The sequence below is a fragment of the Hemiscyllium ocellatum genome, chromosome 35, assembly GCF_020745735.1.
Source record: "Hemiscyllium ocellatum isolate sHemOce1 chromosome 35, sHemOce1.pat.X.cur, whole genome shotgun sequence".
Taxonomy (NCBI): Eukaryota; Metazoa; Chordata; class Chondrichthyes; order Orectolobiformes; family Hemiscylliidae; genus Hemiscyllium; species Hemiscyllium ocellatum.
Window position 1 is genome coordinate 21769435 of NC_083435.1, and position 24062 is coordinate 21793496.

At 46.3% G+C, this 24062-nt stretch overlaps 1 protein-coding gene across 1 annotated transcript in view; it reads left to right on the plus strand.

Moving 5' to 3' along the window:
- The first annotated feature begins 285 nt into the window (after nt 1–285).
- The window catches only part of LOC132832820 (RING finger protein 225-like), a 29120-nt gene continuing 5343 nt past the window's right edge, over nt 286–24062 (plus strand). The window contains exon 1 of the mRNA XM_060850985.1: nt 286–1601. Coding sequence (XP_060706968.1) covers nt 1559–1601 — 43 coding nt within the window. The 5' untranslated portion in view covers nt 286–1558. The remainder of the gene's footprint in view (nt 1602–24062) is intronic.

The following is a 24062-nucleotide window of genomic DNA, read 5'->3' on the forward strand; positions in this document are numbered from 1 at the left end:
TAGCTCCCTCGCTGGCAGGTTCTGCGTCTCAGGCAATGAGAGAAAGGAAACAGCTCTGACTCTCTGCTACCCCTTTCCCCCTGCCCAGTACTATCCGGGCATGTGTCCCTTCGCCGTGTCTGTCCCCACCACCCCCACCTCCTCCACTCCAGCAGTCCCTGAGGTGCGTTTGCAAAGACTCTCTGGCACCTGGCCAGCTGGATTCGGTGTGCCAGAACTAACAGGTGGAACAGGCTGGACCAGCTCACTGCACTGGGGGTGTGCGGAGGCCGAACCACGTGCTTTCAATTCAAACGGCTCCCCGGAGCAAAGTCACCGAGTTCATCAGACCCGCCTCCAACCTCGTACAGGGATGTGCTGCCAATGTGAAAATCCTGGATAGCTGCTCCTGACAGGAAGCAGAGCGGCTACCAAGCTGAATATCACTCACCGAGGAACAAGTCTGTGCCCTGATACCTAAAGGCACCCCCGTACTGGGTTACTGAGAGACAGCAGGACAGCTCCAACAGCAGCTCCGGAAACAATAGCAGTACAGAGCTCTAATACTGAGAGAACAGGAGGACAGAGCTCCAACAGCGACAGAACAGGAGGACAGAGCTCCAACACCCAGAGAACAGGAGGACAGAGCTCCAACAGCGACAGAACAGGAGGACAGAGCTCCAACAGCGACAGAACAGGAGGACAGAGCTCCAACACCCAGAGAACAGGAGGACAGAGCTCCAACAGTGAGAGAACAGGAGGACAGAGCTCCAACACTGAGAGAACAGGAGAACAGAGCTACAACACTCAGAGAACAGGAGGACAGAGCTACAACACTCAGAGAACAGGAGGACAGAGCTCCAACACCCAGAGAACAGGAGAACAGAGCTACAACACTCAGAGAACAGGAGGACAGAGGTACAATACTCAGGGAACAGGAGGACAGAGCTCCAACAGCGACAGAACAGAGGACAGAACTCCAACAGCGACAGAACAGGAGTACAGAGCTCCAACAGTGAGAGAACAGGCGGACAGAGCTCCAACACAGAGAGAACAGGAGGACAGAGCTCCAACAGTGAGAGAACAGGAGTACAGCGCTCCAACAGTGAGAGAACAGGCGGACAGAGCTCCAACACCCAGAGAACAGGAGGACAGAGCTACAACACTCAGAGAACAGGAGTACAGCGCTCCAACACCCAGAGAACAGGAGGACAGAGCTACAACACTCAGAGAACAGGAGGACAGAGCTCCAGCACTCAGAGAACAGAAGGACAGAGCTACAACACTCAGAGAACAGGAGGACAGAGCTACAACACTCAGAGAACAGGAGGACAGAGCTCCAGCACTCAGAGAACAGAAGGACAGAGCTACAACACTCAGAGAACAGAAGGACAGAGCTACAACAGTGAGTCACTGAGAGACGGCAGCAACAGCCCGAAAGCTTGGCTTTTAAGAGAGAACAAGGAAGCAGCGCCCGGGGGTGGGGGGGAAGAACTGAAGAGCGCCAAGCGATATCCGAATGTGTCCCTCAGGCTCCCAGCAACAGGCAACCGAGGGAATCTGACAGCAGCGGCCGGAGATGGAGAAGCATGCCTCATCCGAAAGCTCGGAGCTGCAAGCAGGTGAGAGAAACGTCCGGGCCAGAGTGTGCACTGACAAGCCGGGGGCTGGGGAGACTTCTCCCGCCGAGATCCAAGGCATGTTAAGGGGCCCCGGGGGCAGCCGGAATGTGAGGGGTTAAGTTAAAGGGCCGGCTTGCAGACAAGTGACTCCTCAAAACATGAGTGGGGGGGGGGGGGGGGGGGGAATGTCCCCAGAAAGAAACCATTTCTCGAGGCGTCTATTGAGGTGTTCGCACATTGTCTGCGCGGGAGTGCTCTAGTTTCCTGCCCCAGTCACAGAGATGTGCAGGTTAAGGTGGATTGGCCGTGCTCAATTGCCTGTAGCGTTAGTTGTAAATGGGTCTGGGTGAGTTACTCTTCGGAGGGTCGGTGTGGACTTGTTGGGCTGGAATGGTCTGTTTCCACACTGCAGGGGATCTCATCTCAAGCTGCCTATTTCCCTGGCAAGGGGAAGTAGTTTAATTCGTTTTGTTTTGAGTTCACTGGATTTACATTTCAGCTTTGACATGGCACAGACGTGTGCAACAAAATACACGGTGCAATCCGGTCTTGCAATGACAGGGCGATATCTCTGGGTGGAGTTTGCACATTCTCCCCTCCCAAGGTCCATGGGTTGTGTAGGTTAGGTGCACCAGCCGTGGGAAATGCAAGGACAGGGTAGGGGTTGGAGTCCAAATGAGATGCTCTTCAGAAGGGCCCAATAGACAGGATGGCCTACTTCCACGGCGGAAGGATTCTACGAATTAATTCTTTGTCCCTGAGAGAGGGGAAACCTGTCAGAGGTGTGGACGTTTGAGAAAGACATGGACAGGGGGTGACTAGAAAGCAGTTGCTCCCCTAAGTTGAGGAGGGCACAATATTAAGGTGAAGGAAGGAGGTTGAGAGGAAATTTGAGGAAGAACATTTTCACCCAGAGGGTGTTGGGAATCTGGAATGCACTGCCTGGGAGGGTAGTTAAAACGTATTTGGGTGAGCATTTGAAGTGTTCGAACATCCAAGGCAATGGGCCTAGTGAGGGGGAAGTGGGATGAGTGTAGGTAGCAGTACATTTCTGATGGTACAGACTTGTACTATGCTGTACTCCTCTGTACTGTACAGTTTTTGGTGAAGACAGATTTGACACGAGGTGTTCAAACATTTTTTTGTGTGGGTTTAAGTGGAGTGAATAAGGAATAACCGAAGCACTGGGGGATGTGTAACCGGGGAACGTAAGTTTTACAAAGTGACTGGAAGGGCTCTAATGGTAGTATCCCTACTAGACAGTCCAGGGTTCAAGTCCGTCCTGCTGCAGAGGTATGCAATAGAGGAAGGGTCGCTGTTAACTATAATTCCCACCCCCCACCCCCACAACTGCTGAGCTTTTCCAGCAATTTCTGCTTTTGTTTCTGATCTACCACATCTGCAATGTGCTTAAATTGGTTGATTTAGGAAAATATTGATAAGGTGGTTGTCACTGGGGGTCCAGTTGCACAGCAGTAGTTATCTTGATCTCTGGATTTGAAGATCCGGTTCCAAGGCCTACCTACACTGGAGGCATGTCAACGCCATGCTGGTAAAACTAATGATAGGCACACTGCTGGTGACCCCAAAGGTGTATTTAAAAATAAGGGTCATGTAAGGGAAGGAAGTACTACTGTGGAATACGCTGTCTGAAAATTAATTTAATCTCGGTCAGAGCTAACTTTCTAATGGGAATTGGGAGAGGCAAATAATGATTAAAGTTTGTGAGGAATTGGATCAATTGAAGTATCGGTGGGCCGAATGGTCTCTGTAGTATTATTTCATTTTCTTCTGATCCAAGACATCTGCCACATAGAAATGACGTGGAGGTGCCGGTGTTGGACGTACAACACCAGGTTATATGTTTCATTCCTGATGAAGGGCTTTTGCCCAAAATGTTGATTTTCCTGCCCCTCGGGTGCTGCCTGACTTGCTGTGCTTTTCCAGCACCACACTAATCCAGACTCTGATCTCCAGTCCTCACTTTTGCCTAACACCAGGTTATAGTCCAACAGGTTTATTAGATTCCCTACAGTGTGGAAACAGGCCCTTTGGCCCAACAAGTCCACACCGACCTTCTGAAGAGCAACCCATCCCCATTCCCCGACTAATCCACCTAACACTATGGGTAATTCAGCAGGGCCAATTCACCTGACCTGCACATCTTTGGACTGTGGGAGGAACCTGGAGCACCCGGAGGAAACCCACGCAGACACGGGGAGAATGTACAAACTCCACACAGCCAGTTGCCCAAGGCGGGAATTAAACCCGGGTCCCTGGCGCTATGAGGTAGCAGTGCTAACCACTGAGCCACTGTGCTGCCCCAAATCACTGGCTGTGATCAGGGCCCCTCTCCTTATTTGGAAGAACAAGCTTTCAGAGCACTGTTCTTTCGTCAGGTGGTTGTGGAGTATAAGATCATAAGACACAAAATTTATAGCAAAAGTTTACAGTGTGATACAACTGAAATGATATATTGATAAAAGGACCTGGATTGTTTGTTAAGTTGCTCACCTTGGAATCATAGAATGACCGTGTTAGTTTCAGTTCTTTCATATGTAAATCCCAGAACTTTCTTTTTTAAAAGTTACATTCTCAAGTGAACTTTAACAATAGGTGCCATGTTGGGCCCAGATAATGCACTGAAGGTATGAGGTGCCCTGTGTGAGGCTGTCTGTGCCCCACATAGAAAACTCTCTTGCCTGCTCTTAGCTTGTGTGTCATTTAAGTTCCCGACTTCAGCTGCTTTTACTCAGGCCCAGCGGTCCCTCTTACTCCACAGTTTGCAGACCTCATGCCACCATACCTCCCACCGCACCCCCCCCCCCCCACGCCCCCAATATAATCTCTGTTCCCTTTGGTCCACTTCCTTCCCAGTCTCTCCTGGTCCCCTGCTTCCTAACTCTTAAGAATAATCTATGAGGGGCTCCCTCTAGTGGCTCAGTTAGTAACTCAATCAGTACAGCATTTGAGATTAAGTCTGAATTCGCGCCACAACCAGATTATAGTCCTACAGGTTTATTTGAAATCACAAGCTTTCGGAGTGCTGCCCCTGAAGCCTGATGAAGGAGCAGCACTCCAAAAGCTTGTGGTTTCAAATAAACCTGTTGGATTTTAACCTGGTGTGTGTGACTTCCGACTTTGTCTACCCCAGTCCAACACCCAGCTCCTCCATGTTACTACAGTTGGGATTGCAAAGTCTTGTTAGATACATGCCCTCTTTTTGTCCCCATTCTTACATCCTCAGTAACCCAACTGACCCATTCCCCCTTCCCCTGTACGTCTCATCATATCCTTTTTTTTAACTGATTAAGAAAGGTGTTCAAAGAAACTGCAAACACATTTTTGCTTTATACTCTATGCTTTTGCTCTTGTGGTGTTGGGCAGCAATGCCCTGCAGACTCTAGGACAACCCTGATTACAGTCAGTCTCCATGCCCTAGGGAAGGAGAGGGGCCCTGATCACATCCATTGATTTCTGCTGGAACATATCTAGTTATTGAGTGAGAACCAAAGTTGGCACGAGAGACACTACTGTTGTTGAAAACCAAGTGAAGCCTGAGAAAACATGAGTATCAATGTGAGGACAAATTTAACAGACACTTAAACCAGTCGAGGTTAATCAAGTAATGGAACTTTCAAAGGCAAGTTGTGTTTAACAGCTTGATTGAGTTCTTTGGTGAAGTTAAGGAGAAAGCTGGTTGATGAGGTTGATATGGATATCAACGTCAAGTGGCACATGACAGCAAGACTGAAATCCTTCAAATACAAGCATAAATAATGGCTTTGCATCTGATTTTGCATCTGGAGGAAGCTATGCAATGGAGTTCTCCAAGGGTTGGTGTGAGGGCCTCTGCATGATAGATATATACCAATGTGACGGATATAGGCACAATACCAAAACCTGCAGATGACACAAGACGCAAATTGTGAAAATATTCAGGCAGGTGGAACGGGCAGACACATGGCAAGTGAAATGTATGAAACTGGGAAGTGATGAGTTGTAGTAGGAGGCTCAAGGAGAGGTAACACAATTGGGGAGGCAATGGTGTAGTGGCATTACCATTAGACAAGTAACCCTGGGACCCAGATAATACTCCAGGGACTCAGACTCAAATCCCACTGCACCAAATAGTGCAAGTAAAAGTTTGATGGTGACTGTGAAATAATCATTGGAAAACACACCCGCTCCACCCAAGTAATTTTGCTTCTTACTTGGTCTGGCCTATATGTGATATCTGAAATGGCTGAGCAAACCATTCTGTTGTAACAAATTGGGGAAAAAAAACCTCAAGAAAAGGATTGAGACTGGACCGACCACCTGACATTGACCTATGCTCTGGGAACATTGTTTCATAGTATCTGATCAAACATGGGCAAGGATTCCCACATATTGCTCCCATCACCTTGACCGATGAGCCCGTGCTCTTCCATGTCAAACATCACTTGGAGAAAGCATTGAGAGTGACAAGGGCATAGAATGTACTTTAGCTGTGGGACTTCAATATGCAACATCAACAGTAGCTCAACAGCACCACTGCTCACCAAGTTGGTCAGGTCGTGAAGGATATATCTGCTAGACTAGACTTATGGCAGAAGGTGAACAAGACAGTGAGCCAAGAAGACGGAAAAAAACCTACTGACCTCATCTCACACATCTGCCTGCCACAGTTGTATTGTCCATTGACAGCAGCATAGCCTTTGTGGAGACAAAATCCCATCTTCACATTGAGGATACCCTGCACCATATCTTGTGGCACCATCACTGCGCTAAATGAGGTAGAATCTGGACAGATTCACCAACTGGACATCCATGAGGCGCCTGTGAGCCATCAACAGTCGCAAATTGGACCCAACCACAAGTTGCAGCCTCATGGCCGGGCACATCCCCCACCTGACCATTATCGTCAAGTCAGGAGATCGGCCCTGGTACAGTGAGGAGGGAGGGCATGCCAGGCACAGAACTAGGCTTGGCCCTGACAGCGTTCTGGCAAGAGTACTGCAAACATGTGCTCCAGAACTTGCCAAATTCGTAGCCGAGTGGTTTTAGTACAGCTACAACACTGGCCTCTACCTGGCAATGAGAGAAATTGCCCAGGGTATCACTGGCTGGGCCAACAATTATTGCCCATCCCTAGTTGCCCTTGAGTTGGTGGAGAGATGCTCTCTTGACCCACTGCATTTCATTTGTTGGAGGTATGCCCATATTGCCATTGATATTAGTTTCAGGATTTTGAGCCAGAGACGTTGAAGGAAGGCGATATATTTCCCAGTCAGGATGGTGAGTGGCTCTGAGGGGCACTTGCAGGAGTTGGTGTTCTCACATGCCTGCTGTTAGGGCTGTTAATATTGGTAGGGATCACAGTTTAAGGTATCCAGTCATTTCTTGATAGCACATGAATGAGTTGAATTGCTGAAGATGGCCATCCGTGACAGTGGGGACTTCAGGAAGTGGCTGAGCTAGATCAATGACTCAGCCCTTCTGGCTGAAGACTGTTACGAATCCTTCAGTCTTATCTTTTACACTGAAGTGCCCAAGCTCCCCGTTATTCAGGATGCAGGTGTTTGTTCAGCCTCCTCCTACAATGAGTTCTTTTCTGTATCCATCACCTATTATGACCATCTGTGGCAAGACTGCTAACCGTTTAAGTTAAAAACCAGGTTCTCCTCCAACAGGCTTATTGGAAGTACTAGCTTTCGGAGCATTGCTCCTTCATCAGAAGCAGGATCATAAGACGGAGACTTTATAGCAAAAGATCACAGCGTGACACAGCGGAAAATAGCAGGCAGATGAAGGTGGTCCACTCTTCTCTGCTCTTAATTGTCAGCTTTTTGTAACAGTCATGTCCTCTGCCAGCAATTTCACACTGAAACAAGTACCTGTACTAGCTACTGTATTTCACACAGACACCAAGTTCCTGTACTAGCTGCATCACACTGACAGCAATTTTGTGCACTAGCTGTGTCACACTGACAGCAAGTTCCTGTACTAGCTGTGTCACACTGACAGCAAGTTCCTGTACTAGCGGTATCTCACTGACAGCAGTTTTGTATATTAGCTGTGTCACACTGACAGCAATTTTGTGTACTAGCTGTATTTCACTGGCAGCAAGTTCCTGTACTAGCTGTATCACACTGACAGCAAGTGCCTGTATTAGCTGTGTTTCACTGACTGCAAATTCCTGTACAAGCTATATTACACTGACAGCAAGTTCCTGTACAAGCTATATCACACTGACAGCAAGTGCCTGTACTAGCTGCATCACACTGACAGCAATTTTGTGCTAGCTATATCACACTGACAGCAAATTCCTGTACTAGCTGTATCACATTGACAACAAGCTACCTATACTAGCTGTGTCACACTGACAGCAAGTGCCTGTACGAGCTGTATCACACTTACAGCAATTTTTTTGTACTAGCTGTATTACACGAACGGTAAATTCCTGTACTAGCTGTATTATACTGACTGCAATTTTGTGTACTAGCTGTATGACATTGACAGCAGGTTCCTGTACTAGATGTATACACTGACAGCAAGTGCCTGTGCGAGCTATATTACACTGACAGCAAGTGCTTGTACTAGCTGAATTACACTGACAGCAAGTGCCTGTTCTAGCTGTATCACACTGACAGTAAGTGCCTGTACTAGCTGTGTTGCAGTGACAGCAATTTCGTGTACTAGCTGTATCACACTGACAGCAGGTTCCTGTACTAGCTGTATTACACTGACAGCAAGTGCCTGTGCTAGCTGTATTACACTGACAGCAAGTGCCTGTACTAGCTGTATTACACCAACAGCAAGTGCCTGTACTAGCTGTATCACACAACAGTAAGTGCCTGTACTAGCTGAGTTGCACTGACAGCAACTTTGTGTACTAGCTGTGTTGCACTGACAGCAATTGTGTGTACTAGCTGTATCACACTGACAGCAGGTTCCTATACTAGCTGTATTACACTGACAGAAAGTGCCTGTACTAGCTGTATCACACTGACAGCAGGTTCCTGTACTAGCTGTATTAGACTGACAGCAAGTGCCTGTGCTAGCTGTATTACACTGACAGAAAGTGCCTGTACTAGCTGTATTACACCGACAGTAAGTCCTGTACTAGCTGTATCACACTGACAGCAAGTTCCTGTACTAGCTTTACCACACTGACTGCAATTTTGTGTACTAGCTAAATTGCATGGGCAGCAAGTTCCTGTACTAGTTTGTCACACTGACAGCAACTGCCTGGACAAGCTGTATCACACTGACAACAAGCTAACTATACTAACTGTGTCACACTGACAGCAAGTGCCTGTACGAGCTGTATCACACTGACAGCAAGTTCCTGTATCAGCTGTATCACACTGACAGCAATTTTTTTGTACTAGCTGTATCACACTAACAGTAAATTCCTGTACTAGCTGTATCACACTAACAGCAAGGTGCCTCTACTAGTTGTATCACACTGACAGCAATTTCCTGTCTGAGCTGTGTCACACTGACAGTAAAGTGCCAGTACTAGCTGTGTCACACTGACCACAAGTTCCTGTACTAGCTGTATCGCACTGACAGCAAGTGCCTGTACTAGCTGTGTCACACTAACTGCAAGGTGCCTGTACTAGCTATATCACACTAACAGCAAGGTGCCTGTACTAGCTGCATCACACTAACAGCAAGGTGCCTGTACTAGCTGTGTCACACTGACAGCAAGTGCCTGTAGGAGCTGTATCACACTGACAGCAAGTTCCTGTATTAACTGTACTGCACTGACAGCAATTTTGATTATTAGCTGTATCGCACGGACAGCAAGTTCCTGTACTAGTTTGTCACACTGACAGTCAGTGCCTGTACTAGCTGTGTCACACTGACAGCAAGTTCCTGTATGAGTTGTGCCACACTGACAGCAAGTTCCTGTATTAGCTGTATTACACTGACAGTAAGTGCCTGTACTAGCTGTACCACACTGACAGTAAGTTCCCCTGTACTAGCTGTATCACACTGACAGCAAGTTCCTATACTAACCGTATAACGCTGACAGTAAATATCTATACTAGTTGTATCACACTGACAGCAAGTTCCTGTACTAACTGCATCACACTGACAGCAAGTTCCTGTACTAGCTGTATAACACTGACAGTAAGTGCCTGTACTAGCAGTATCACACTGACAGCAAGTTCCTGTATTAGTTGTATCACACTGACAGCAATTTTGTGTACCAACTGTATCACAATGACAGTAGGTTCCTGTACTAGCTGTATCGCACTGACAGCAAGTTCCTGTACTAGCGTGTCACACTGACAGTCAGTGCCTGTACTAGCTGTGTCACACTGACAGCAAGTTCCTGTACGAGTTGTGCCACACTGACAGCAAGTTCCTGTATTAGCTGTATTACAATGACAGTAAGTGCCTGTACTAGCTGTACCACACTGACAGTAAGTGCCCCTGTACTAGCTGTATCACACTGACTGCAATTTTTTGTACTAGCTGTATCGCACTGACAGCAAGTTCCTGTACTAGCTGCATCACACTGACAGCAAGTGCCTGTACTAGCTGCATCACACTGACAGCAAGTGCCTGTATTAGTTGTATCACACTGACAGCAATTTTGTGTACTAGCTGTATCGCAATGACAGTAGGTTCCTGTACTAGCTGTATCGCACTGACAGCGACGTCATGTATTAGCTGTGTCACACTGACAGCAAGTGCCAGTATTAGCTGGATAGCACTGTCAGCAAGGTCATGTATTAGCTGTGTCACACTGACAGCAAGTCTCTGTATTAGCTGTGTCACACTGACAGCAAGTGCCTGTAGTAGCTGTATTACACTTACAGCAAGTGCCTGTGCTAGCTGTATTACACTGACAGCATGTGCCTGTACTGGCTGTATCACACTGACAGCAAGTTCCTGTACTAGCTGCATCACACTGACAGCACGTTCCTGGACTAACTGTATGACACTGACAGCAAGTTCCTGTATTAGCTGTGTCACACTGACAGCAAGCTCCTGTACTAGCTGTATCACACTGACAGCAATTTTGTATACAAGTTATATCGCACTGACAGTAAGTGCCTGTACTAGCTGTATTACACTGACAGTAAGTGCCTGTGCTAGCTGTGTTACACTGACAGCAAGTTCCTGTACTAGCTGCATCACACTGACAGCATGTTCCTGTACTAGCTGTGTCTCACTGACAGCAAGTTCCTGCACTAGCTGTGTCACACTGATAGCAAGCAAATTACTAGCTGTATCACACTGACAGCAATTTTGTATACAAGCTATATCGCACTGACAGTAAGTGCCCCTGTACTAACTGTATTACACTGACAGTACTTGCCTGTACTCGCTGTATGACACTGACAGCAATTTTGTATACAAGTTATATCGCACTGACAGTAAGTGCCTGTACTAGCTGTATCACACTGACAGCAATTTTGTATAGTAGCGTTATCGCACTGACAGTAAGTGCCTGTACTAGCTGTATTACACTGACAGCAAGTGCCTGTACTAGCTGCATCACACTGACAGAATGTTCCTATACTAGCTGTGTCACACTGACAGCAAGTTCCTGTACTATCTGTGTCACACTGACAGCAAGTTCCTGTACTATCTGTATCACACTGAGAGAACATTCCTGTACTAGCTGTGTCACACTGATAGCAAGTTCCTGTACTATCTGTATCACACTGACAGCAAGTTCCTGTACTATCTGTATCACACTGACAGCAAGCTCCTGTACTAGCTGTGTCACACTGACAGCAAGTGCCTGTACTACCTGTATTACATTGACAGCAAGTGCCTGCACTAGATGTATCACACTGACAGGAATTTTTGTGTACTAGCTGTATCACACTGACAGCATATTCCTGTACCAGCTGTAATACACTGATAGCAAGTGCTTGTGCTAGCTGTATTAAACTGACAGCAAGTTCCTGTACTAGCTGCATCACACTGACAGCACGCTCCTGTACTAGCTGTATCACACTGACAGCAAGTTCCTGTATTAGCTGTGTCACATTGACAGCAAGCTCCTGTACTAGCTGTATCACAGTGACAGCAATTTTGCATACAAGTTATATCGCACTGACAGTAAGTGCCTGTACTAGCTGTATTACACTGACAGTAAGTGCCTGTACTAGCTGTATTACACTGACACAAGTGCCTGTACCAGCTGCATCACACTGACAGAATGTTCCTGTACTAGCTGTGTCACACTGACAGCAAGTTCCTGTACTATCTGTATCACACTGACAGAACATTCCCATACTAGCTGTGTCACACTGATAGCAAGTTCCTGTACTAGCTGTGTCACACTGACAGCAAGTTCCTGTACTATCTGTATCACACTGACAGCAAGTTCCTGTACTAGCTGTATCACACTGACAACAAGTGCCTGTATTAGCTGAGTCACACTGACAGCAAGTGCCTGTACTACCTGTATTACATTGACAGCAAGTGCCTGCACTAGATGTATCACACTGACAGGAATTTTTGTGTACTAGCTGTATCACACTGACAGCATATTCCTGTACCAGCTGTAATACACTGATAGCAAGTGCTTGTGCTAGCTGTATTAAACTGACAGCAAGTTCCTGTACTAGCTGCATCACACTGACAGCACGCTCCTGTACTAGCTGTATCACACTGACAGCAAGTTCCTGTATTAGCTGTGTCACACTGACAGCAAGCTCCTGTACTAGCTGTATCACAGTGACAGCAATTTTGCATACAAGTTATATCGCACTGACAGTAAGTGCCTGTACTAGCTGTATTACACTGACAGTAAGTGCCTGTACTAGCTGTATTACACTGACAGAATGTTCCTGTACTAGCTGTGTCACACTGACAGCAAGTTCCTGTACTATCTGTGTCACACTGACAGCAAGTTCCTGTACTATCTGTATCACACTGACAGCAAGTTCCTGTACTAGCTGTGTCACACTGATAGCAAGTTCCTGTACTAGCTGTGTCACACTGACAGCAAGTTCCTGTACTATCTGTATCACACTGACAGCAAGCTCCTGTACTAGCTGTATCACACTGACAGCAAGTGCCTGTATTAGCTGTGTCACACTGACAACAAGTGCCTGTATTAGCTGAGTCACACTGACAGCAAGTGCCTGTACTACCTGTATTACATTGACAGCAAGTGCCTGCACTAGATGTATCACACTGACAGGAATTTTTGTGTACTAGCTGTATCACACTGACAGCATATTCCTGTACCAGCTGTAATACACTGATAGCAAGTGCTTGTGCTAGCTGTATTGAACTGACAGCAAGTTCCTGTACTAGCTGCATCACACTGACAGCACGCTCCTGTACTAGCTGTATCACACTGACAGCAAGTTCATGTATTAGCTGTGTCACACTGACAGCAAGCTCCTGTACTAGCTGTATCACAGTGACAGCAATTTCGCATACAAGTTATATCGCACTGACAGTAAGTGCCTGTACTAGCTGTATTACACTGACAGTAAGTGCCTGTACTAGCTGTATTACACTGACAGAATGTTCCTGTACTAGCTGTGTCACACTGACAGCAAGTTCCTGTACTATCTGTGTCACACTGACAGCAAGTTCCTGTACTATCTGTATCACACTGACAGCAAGTTCCTGTACTAGCTGTGTCACACTGATAGCAAGTTCCTGTACTAGCTGTGTCACACTGACAGCAAGTTCCTGTACTATCTGTATCACACTGACAGCAAGCTCCTGTACTAGCTGTATCACACTGACAGCAAGTGCCTGTATTAGCTGTGTCACACTGACAACAAGTGCCTGTATTAGCTGAGTCACACTGACAGCAAGTGCCTGTACTACCTGTATTACATTGACAGCAAGTGCCTGCACTAGATGTATCACACTGACAGGAATTTTTGTGTACTAGCTGTATCACACTGACAGCATATTCCTGTACCAGCTGTAATACACTGATAGCAAGTGCTTGTGCTAGCTGTATTAAACTGACAGCAAGTTCCTGTACGAGCTGCATCACACTGACAGCACGCTCCTGTACTAGCTGTATCACACTGACAGCAAGTTCCTGTATTAGCTGTGTCACACTGACAAAAAGCTCCTGTACTAGCTGTATCACAGTGACAGCAATTTTGCATACAAGTTATATCGCACTGACAGTAAGTGCCTGTACTAGCTGTATTACACTGACAGTAAGTGCCTGTACTAGCTGTATTACACTGACAGAATGTTCCTGTACTAGCTGTGTCACACTGACAGCAAGTTCCTGTACTAGCTGTATCACACTGACAGCAAGTTCCTGTACTAGCTGTGTCACACTGACAGCAAGCTCCTGTACTAGCTGTATCACAGTGACAGCAATTTTGCATACACGTTATATCGCACTGACAGTAAGTGCCTGTACTATCTGTGTCACACTGACAGCAAGTTCCTGTACTAGCTGTGTCACACTGATAGCAAGTTCCTGTACTAGCTGTGTCACACTGACAGCAAGTTCCTGTACTATCTGTATCACACTGACAGCAAGCTCCTGTACTAGCTGTATCACACTGACAGCAAGTGCCTGTATTAGCTGTGTCACACTGACAACAAGTGCCTGTATTAGCTGAGTCACACTGACAGCAAGTGCCTGTACTACCTGTATTACATTGACAGCAAGTGCCTGCACTAGATGTATCACACTGACAGGAATTTTTGTGTACTAGCTGTATCACACTGACAGCATATTCCTGTACCAGCTGTAATACACTGATAGCAAGTGCTTGTGCTAGCTGTATTAAACTGACAGCAAGTTCCTGTACTAGCTGCATCACACTGACAGCACGCTCCTGTACTAGCTGTATCACACTGACAGCAAGTTCCTGTATTAGCTGTGTCACAATGACAGCAAGCTCCTGTACTAGCTGTATCACAGTGACAGCAATTTTGCATACAAGTTATATCGCACTGACAGTAAGTGCCTGTACTAGCTGTATTACACTGACAGTAAGTGCCTGTACTAGCTGTATTACACTGACAGAATGTTCCTGTACTAGCTGTGTCACACTGACAGCAAGTTCCTGTACTATCTGTGTCACACTGACAGCAAGTTCCTGTACTATCTGTATCACACTGACAGCAAGTTCCTGTACTAGCTGTGTCACACTGATAGCAAGTTCCTGTACTAGCTGTGTCACACTGACAGCAAGTTCCTGTACTATCTGTATCACACTGACAGCAAGCTCCTGTACTAGCTGTATCACACTGACAGCAAGTGCCTGTATTAGCTGTGTCACACTGACAACAAGTGCCTGTATTAGCTGAGTCACACTGACAGCAAGTGCCTGTACTACCTGTATTACATTGACAGCAAGTGCCTGCACTAGATGTATCACACTGACAGGAATTTTTGTGTACTAGCTGTATCACACTGACAGCATATTCCTGTACCAGCTGTAATACACTGATAGCAAGTGCTTGTGCTAGCTGTATTAAACTGACAGCAAGTTCCTGTACTAGCTGCATCACACTGACAGCACGCTCCTGTACTAGCTGTATCACACTGACAGCAAGTTCCTGTATTAGCTGTGTCACACTGACAGCAAGCTCCTGCACTAGCTGTATCACAGTGACAGCAATTTTGCATACAAGTTATATCGCACTGGCAGTAAGTGCCTGTACTAGCTGTATTACACTGACAGTAAGTGCCTGTACTAGCTGTATTACACTGACAGAACGTTCCTGTACTAGCTGTGTCACACTGACAGCAAGTTCCTGTACTAGCTGTATCACACTGACAGCAAGTTCCTGTACTAGCTGTGTCACACTGACAGCAAGCTCCTGTACTAGCTGTATCACAGTGACAGCAATTTTGCATACAAGTTATATCGCACTGACAGTAAGTGCCTGTACTAGCTGTATTACACTGACAATAAGTGCCTGTACTAGCTGTATTACACTGACAGAATGTTCCTGTACTAGCTGTGTCACACTGACAGCAAGTTCCTGTACTATCTGTGTCACACTGACAGCAAGTTCCTGTACTATCTGTATCACACTGACAGCAAGTTCCTGTACTAGCTGTGTCACACTGATAGCAAGTTCCTGTACTAGCTGTGTCACACTGACAGCAAGTTCCTGTACTATCTGTATCACACTGACAGCAAGCTCCTGTACTAGCTGTATCACACTGACAGCAAGTGCCTGTATTAGCTGTGTCACACTGACAGCAAGTGCCTGTACTACCTGTATTACATTGACAGCAAGTGCCTGTACTAGATGTATCACACTGACAGGAATTTTTGTGTACTACGTGTATCACACTGACAGCATATTCCTGTACCAGCTGTAATACACTGATAGCAAGTGCTTGTGCTAGCTGTATTAAACTGACAGCAAGTTCCTGTACTAGCTGCATCACACTGACAGCACGCTCCTGTACTAGCTGTATCACACTGACAGCAAGTTCCTGTATTAGCTGTGTCACACTGACAGCAAGCTCCTATAATAGCTTTATCACACTGACAGCAATTTTACATACAAGTTATATCGCACTGACAGTAAGTGCCTGTACTAGCTGTATTACACTGACAGCAAGTGCCTGTACTAGCTGCATCACACTGACAGAATGTTCCTGTACTAGCTGTGTCACACTGACAGCAAGTTCCTGTACTGTCTGTGTCACACTGACAGCAAGTTCCTGTACTATCTGTATCACACTGAGAGAACATTCCTGTACTAGCTGTGTCACACTGATAGCAAGTTCCTGTACTAGCTGTATCACACTGACAGCAAGCTCCTGTACTAGCTGTATCACACTGACAGCATGTGCCTGTATTAGCTGTGTCACACTGACAGCAAGTGCCTGTACTACCTGTATTACATTGACAGCAAGTGCCTGCACTAGATGTATCACACTGACAGGAATTTTTGTGTACTAGCTGTATCACACTGACAGCATATTCCTGTACCAGCTGTAATACACTGATAGCAAGTGCTTGTGCTAGCTGTATTAAACTGACAGCAAGTTCCTGTACTAGCTGCATCACACTGACAGCACGCTCCTGTACTAGCTGTATCACACTGACAGCAAGTTCCTGTATTAGCTGTGTCACACTGACAGCAAGCTCCTGTACTAGCTATATCACAGTGACAGCAATTTTGCATACAAGTTATATTGCACTGACAGTAAGTGCCTGTACTAGCTGTATTACACTGACAGTAAGTGCCTGTACTAGCTGTATTACACTGACAGCAAGTGCCTGTACTAGCTGTACTGCACTGGCAGCAAGTTCCGGTACGAGTTGTGACACACTAAGAGCAAGTTCCTGTACTAGCTGTATCACAGTGACAGCAAGTGCCTGTATTAGCTGTGTCACACTGACAGTAAGTGCCTGTGCTAGCTGTATCACGCTGACAGCAAATTCCTTTACTAGCTGCATCACATTGACAGCACGTTCCTGTACTAGCTGTATCACACTGACAGCAATTTTGTATAGTAGCGATATCGCACTGACAGTAAGTGCCTGTACTAGCTGTATTACACTGACAGCAAGTGCCTGTGCTAGCTGTATTACACTGACAGCAAGTTCCTGTACTAGCTGTGTCACACTGACAGCAAGCTCCTGTACTAGCTGTATCACACTGACAGCAATTTTGTATACAAGCTATATCATACTGACAGCAGGTTCCTGTACTAACTGTATTACACTCACAGCAAGAGCCAGTACGAGCTGTATTACACTGACAGTAAGTGCCTGTACTAGCTGTATCATACTGACAGCAAGTGCCTGTACTAGCTGTATCACACTGACAGCAAGTGCCTGTATTAGCTGTGTCACACTGACAGTAAGTGCCTGTGCTAGCTGTATTCCACTGACAGTAAGTGCCTGTGCTAGCTGTATCACACTGACAGCAAGTTCCTGTACTAGCTGCATCACACTGACAGCAAGTTCCTGTACTAGCTGTATCACACTGACAGCAAGTGCCTGTACTAGCTGCATCACACTGACAGCAAGCTCCTGTACTAGCTGTGGCACACTGACAGCAAGTTCCTGTACTACCTGTGTCACACTGACAGCAAGTTCCTGTACTATCTGTATCACACTGACAGCAAGTGCCTGTATTAGCTGTGTCACACTGACAGCAAGTGCCTGTACTAGCTGCATCACATTGACAGAAAGTGCCTGCACTAGATGTATCACACTGACAGGAATTTTTGTGTACTAGCTGTATTGCACTGACAGTAAGTGCCTGTACTAGCTGTATCACACTGACAGCATATTCCTGTATCAGCTGTATTACACTGATAGCAAGTGCCTGTACTAGCCGTATCACACTGACAGCAAGTTCCTTTACTAGCTGCATCACATTGACAGCAAGTTCATGTACTAGCTGTGTCACACTGACAGCAAGCTCCTATAATAGCTTTATCACACTGACAGCAATTTTGTATAGTAGCGATATCGCACTGACAGTAAGTGCCTGTACTAGCTGTATTACACTGACAGCAAGTTCCTGTACTAGCTGTGTCACACTGACAGCAAGTTCCTGTACTAGCTGCATCACACTGACAGAACGTTCCTGTACTAGCTGTGTCACACAGACAGCAAGTTCCTGTACTATCTGTATCACACTGACAGCAAGCTCCTGTACTAGCTGTATCACACTGACAGCAATTTTGTATACAAGCTATATCGTACTGACAGTAAGTGCCTGTACTAGCTGTATTACACTGACAGTAAGTGCCTGTACTAGCTGTACTGCACTGGCAGCAAGTTCCGGTATGAGTTGTGTCACACTGACAGCAAGTTCCTGTACTAGCTGTATCACACTGACAGCAAGTGCCTGTATTTGCTGTGTCACACTGACAGCAAGTGCCTGTTCTAGCTGTATGACACTGACTGCAATTTCCTGTACTAGCTGTATCACTCTGACCACAATTTCCTGTACGAGCTGCATCACACTGACAGCATGTTCCTGTACTAGCTGTGTCACACTGACAGCAAGTGCCTGTACTAGCTGTATGACACTGACCGCAATTGCCTGTACTAGCTGTATCACACTGACAGTAAGTGCCTGTACTAGCTGTATCACACTGACAGTAAGTGCCTGTACTAGCTGTGTCACACTGACAGTAAGTGCCTGTACTAGCTGTGTCACACTGATAGCAAGTTCATGTACAAATTGTATCACACTGACAGCAAGTGCCTGTAGTAGCTGTATCATATTGACAGCACTTTCCAGTACTAGCTGTATCACACTGACAGCTAGATCCTGTACTAGTTGTATCGCACTGACAGCAAGTGCCTGTACTAGCTGTATCACACTGGCAGTACTATCCTCTGCCCTGAATTCAATTTTTAAAAATCTTGAACTAAGAGTCTAATGAATGACCGTGAATCCATTGTTGGATCGTTGGGAAAAACCCACCTGCTTCCTTTAGGAATGGAAACTGCCATGCTCATCTGATCTAGGTTAAAAACAGGGACTGCAGATGCTGGAAACCAGAGTCAAGATTAGAGTGGTGCTGGAAAAGCACAGCAGGTCAGGGAGCATCCGAGGAGCAGGAAAATCGACGTTTCGGGCAAAAGTATTCCTGATGAAGGGCCTGTGCCTGAAACATCGATTTTCCTGCCCCTTGGATGCTACCTGACCTGCTGTGCTTTTCCAGCACCACTCTAACGCTTATCTGATCTGGCCTATGTGTGGCTCCAGACCCAGGGTAAAGTGGTTGACTCTTAACTGTAAATGGGCAATTAGAGGTGGGACAGTAAATGCTGGCCTAGTCAGCAACACCCTCAGGAATGAACTTTTAAAACAGTCAGCACATCATTGTTCAATCCATTTCCAAACGTTGTGGGTGAGAGAAGTGCCTGTAAATGAGGAAAAACGGTATGAAATGGAAATTCTTCCTCCTACTTTATTCCCAGTATCACTGACCGCTCAAAAACGCACATATGACCCATTGATAGAGGCAGTGACAGTGCACTCTATGAATTACTACACTTCATGAGCACGCGTCCCGTGTATTCAAGCTGCCTATTGTGTGTCCGTGCAATTCAAACCCGACAACAGCAGGGTCAGTGACAATGGGGTGATGTAGGTCCCAGTGCCAGCACAGAGAGTGATCAAGATCCACCCTGATATCAGCACAGCCAGTGCCTGCCTGTATGGAATCCCTTTGGCAGAGAAAGTGACAGTGGAGGGGTGGGGTGGGGGGAGGGGAGGTTTACAGAACCATAGACAGTGTCAGCGAAGGGGCTGCTCCTCAAACTTTGGTTATGCGCTCCTCATCCCTGGGCACCCGGTGGAGGCAAGGGGAGGACGATTTGGAGGGGGGCCTCCTCCTGGGTCTGTCCAAGGTGGCCATCCACAGGTCTGGGCAGAGGGGCTCGTCATTCCTCACTGTCTGCCCCTCTTTCCCAGTTACGTCCACTTCTGGGGTCCCTCAGGAGGGAGCGTGTAGTGCTCACCAGCACAGTCAAAACCTTTACAGACCAGTGGGCATCGCAGGACCCTTTAACCAACTCAGACAGTGTTATCTTAGAGTAGTAAGTTTCTGTTTCATTCTATGTCTTTCCATTTGACTGCTGATTTGCGTTTTATTTCAGTTCAGTGCCCCAGAAGGGGCTCTTTCGTTATTATTTCCGACTTCCTGTTTTAAGAGAGTAGATAGTGACGGTGGGGTGATGCAGACTCTGATATAAGCATTGAGAGTGGGGCGATACATGCCCTGAAACCAGTGGATCCAATGACTGTGGGGTGATCAGCATTGGAAGCTTGGGTTGATTGTCACTTTGAGAGTGACTGTGGTTTTGAGGGGCACCCATTTATCTTTCACAAGGGTCCTTGGAAGAGACTCTCAGTAAGCGCCTCATTCTTTTGGAAGAGTCCACTTTATCAGGGCTGCCTCCATTGCACCGCTATCCTGGATTGGTGGTGGACCTGGGTACCATAGGTGACAGGCTTATGGGCAGTGGCTCTGTAGCAGCAAGATCAACCTGCATATATACAGCTGCTTTACACCCGTTAATTGCCTCAAGGGCACTGTTTCAACACCCAGCGTAGCACTCCAAATCTGAACACGGGTACTTTATGGACCGGCACCACAAAATCTAGCCATTTCGTGCGAGGTGCTAATTTAATTGACTCTCCACACCCTTTCAAAGCAAGCTTGCTGATAGCTCAGGCTAACCATTCTGTGGTTCACTATTCAATATCCGACATGCCAACCCATTGTGCAAATAATGACTTGTCAGAAAGTCCCATTTTATCTGGGAATCTTGTCCACCCAGGTGTAGTTTGGATTACCTTCAGGTTCGGTTTTATTTGCACACACAAGGATGTTTTGAAACATTTCTTTAACAATGTTCTCCATTGTTTCCTTTCCTTTTACTGTAACACCAAGAATCCCAGAATCCTACAGCGCAGGGACATGAATATGGTGGTTCCACATTCTTCCGGTGTCTGTATGCATTTCCTGGGGGTGTTCTGATTTTCCCTCAGAATCCAAAGATGTGCAGGTTAGATGAATTGGCCATGCTAAACTGTCCATAGTGTCCAGGAGTGTGTGGGTTAGGTGCGTTAGTCCGAGTAAATATACAGTAATAGAGTAGGGGATTGGTTCTGGGCGGGTTACTCTTCGGAGGGTCAGTATGGATTTGTTGGGCCTAATGGCCTGTTTCAACACTGTAAGGGTTCTGTAATCCTATGAATGCAAATGCAAAAACTTCCATGTAATAGCAAGCATGTAGTTAGGAGACAAAGATAGTAACACAAACTTGGAGGTGTAAGACAGGGTGACAGTATATAATGAGTAATTGCACCAGTGTTTCCTAAGGAAGAGAATGCTAATGATGTATGATTGGTAAATTAATAATGGAGTAAAAATTGATCAACAGGATACACTGGAAAGGCTGCCTATATATGGAGTGGATAAGTCTTGTGGTCAGGATGGCTGTGTGCCAGATTATAAAAGGAGGTGAGGGTGGAGTGCAGAAAGGCTTGCTATAATTTTCTAATAATGGGGGGAGAACTGGGGATGAGTACAATGTTTTTATTCATAAAAACAATCCTAGTAACCATAGGTTAGCCAGTCCAACATCAGTGGTGCTTGAGGTGTTGGAAACAAGAGCCAGGTAAAATATCAACAGTCACTTGGTATGGACTTGAGTTAGCGGAGGATAGCCAGTGTGGATTTGTCAAGTATGGTGATCCTAGTTACGGAGGAACTGTCTTATGAGAGGTTGAGTGGGTTGTAGAAGAATGACAGGTGACCTTACTGAAACAAATTAGATTCCCGGGGTTTTGATAGGGTAGATGTGGAGAGGTTGTTTCCCCTTCTGGCAGTGTCCAGGATCAGAGGGCATCATTTCAGAATAATGGCTCACACGTTTAAGACAGAGATGAGGACACATTTCTTATGTCAGAAGTCAATGACTCTGTGGAAATATGTACTGTACGGGGCTGTCAGAGCTGGGTCCTTGAGCAATATTCAAGGCCGAGATAGGCACAGTTTTTAAACCAGTGAGGAAATCCAGAGTTAGAGGCTGGATAATGGATTTGCAGATTACCAGATCTGCCATTGAATGGTGAAGCAGACCTGAAGGGCTAAATGGCCAAGATCTGCTCCTGCATCTTACAATTATACGGTTGTGTGTCATAGAGTCATAGAGATGTACAGCATGGAAACAGACCCTTCGGTCCATCCCATCCATGCCAACCAGATATCCCAACCCAATCTAGTCTCACCTGCCAGACCTGGCCCATATCCCTCCAAACCCTTCCTATTCATATATCCATCCAAATGCCTCTTAAATGTTGCAATTGTACCAGCGTCCACCACATCCTCTGGCAGCTTATTCCATACATATACCACTGCCTGTGTGAAAAAGTTGCCCCTTCGGTCTCTTTTATATCTTTCCCCTCTCACCCCAAACCTATGCCCTCTAGTTCTGGACTCCCCGACCCCAGGGAAAAGACTTTTCCTATTTACCCTATAATTTCACTGTTTGCAGATGTCCAGCGATACATGAATTCAAAACAGCAAAGGCAGTAGCTGTGTAGGTTCTCTCTCTCTCTCGCTCTCTCTCCTGCACTGTCCTCAACATGTGCTTCCTTTGTCTGCTCTTCTCCCTTTTAAAACTGCAGTTGTTTTGACTTTTTTTTTCCCCCAAAGTTCCAAACCAATGCAACAGCATATAAAACAGTAATTGCTGCTCCTGGAATTCAAGGAAATCACCTCCACCTCCAAAAGTACCTCAAAGAAAGGAGCAGCTGTTACAGCCAGAAATTTTTCCCGTCCTCCATCTTGGATTACCCAGAATCCTGTGTGTGATTGTGCCTTCAAGCTGGGCTACACGGTAGACATTGGTGTGCCCCAAGATTCAGCTGTGAGACAACAGCTTTATTTGATACATAAAAATTGACTTGGATTTTGGAGTAATATTTCTATATTCGTTGACGATAGGGAAGGTGATAGCAATCAAATGTCCCCGGTTCACAGTTAGGCTGGCAGAATGGCAGACGAGTGGCAGGTGGAGTTGAGGATGATAGAAAGAGGGATGATGCATTCTCGCAGAAGAGATTGACTACTCAAGAATCCATAAGGGGCACAGGGGTGTAGGGGCACGTGTGCTGATCTTTGAAGATGGCGGGATGTATTGAGAGGCTAGTTGGCAAAGCATATGCTATCTTGAGCGACGTAAGTCGACCTATTGAATCCCAAAGTGGCGACGTCAGGACAGACTTTTATAAAGCTGTGCTTAACGTCACAATATCGCACCCTGTTCTGGTCACCGGACTTTAGGAAGAGTCTGGGGGTTCTAGAGTGGGTGCAGAGGAAATTTAGCAGCATCGTTCCAGAAATCTCCGGAACAAGGTTAGGCTGGCGAAGCAGGTATTCTCTTTAAAGAAGGGGGTCTGAGGGTAAATGTGGAGCAGATTATGATGGATACAGATAGAACTCCAGCGCTGTTCCTGGTCAGTCTGTTCACAACCTTGGCCACATGTTTGACCTGGACATAAGCTTTTCACTTAATGAATGTGCCATCATTAAGATTTGCCAGTCTCCACCCCGCGACATCACTCAACATCTCCCTGCCCCCTCCATCTCAATGTACCTGGTGCTGAGTCCCTCAATCCGTGCTTTTGTCACTTCTCGACTTAACTATTCTAACTCTTTCTTGGATGGATTCCCATTTCCTAGCTTCTGTAAACCCAAAGTTATCCAATGTTGTACTGTCTACATTTTAACTCACCCCAGCCCCATTGGCCTTTATCGTCTCCCAGTCAGGCAACATCTTGATTTTAAAATTCAGATCCCTACATGGCCTTGTCCATCCCTATCTCTATCATATCCTCTGGCTCCACGATCCTCTGCAACTCTGTTCTCCTGGTCCAGAAGTAAGGACACTACTGCTCCACTACAAGGGCCCAATGCTGGTACTCTAGATGTCAGCACCCACCTTCCCAATCAACCCATTCTGTAGCACTTGGGACTTGAAGCCGTGTGTCCTG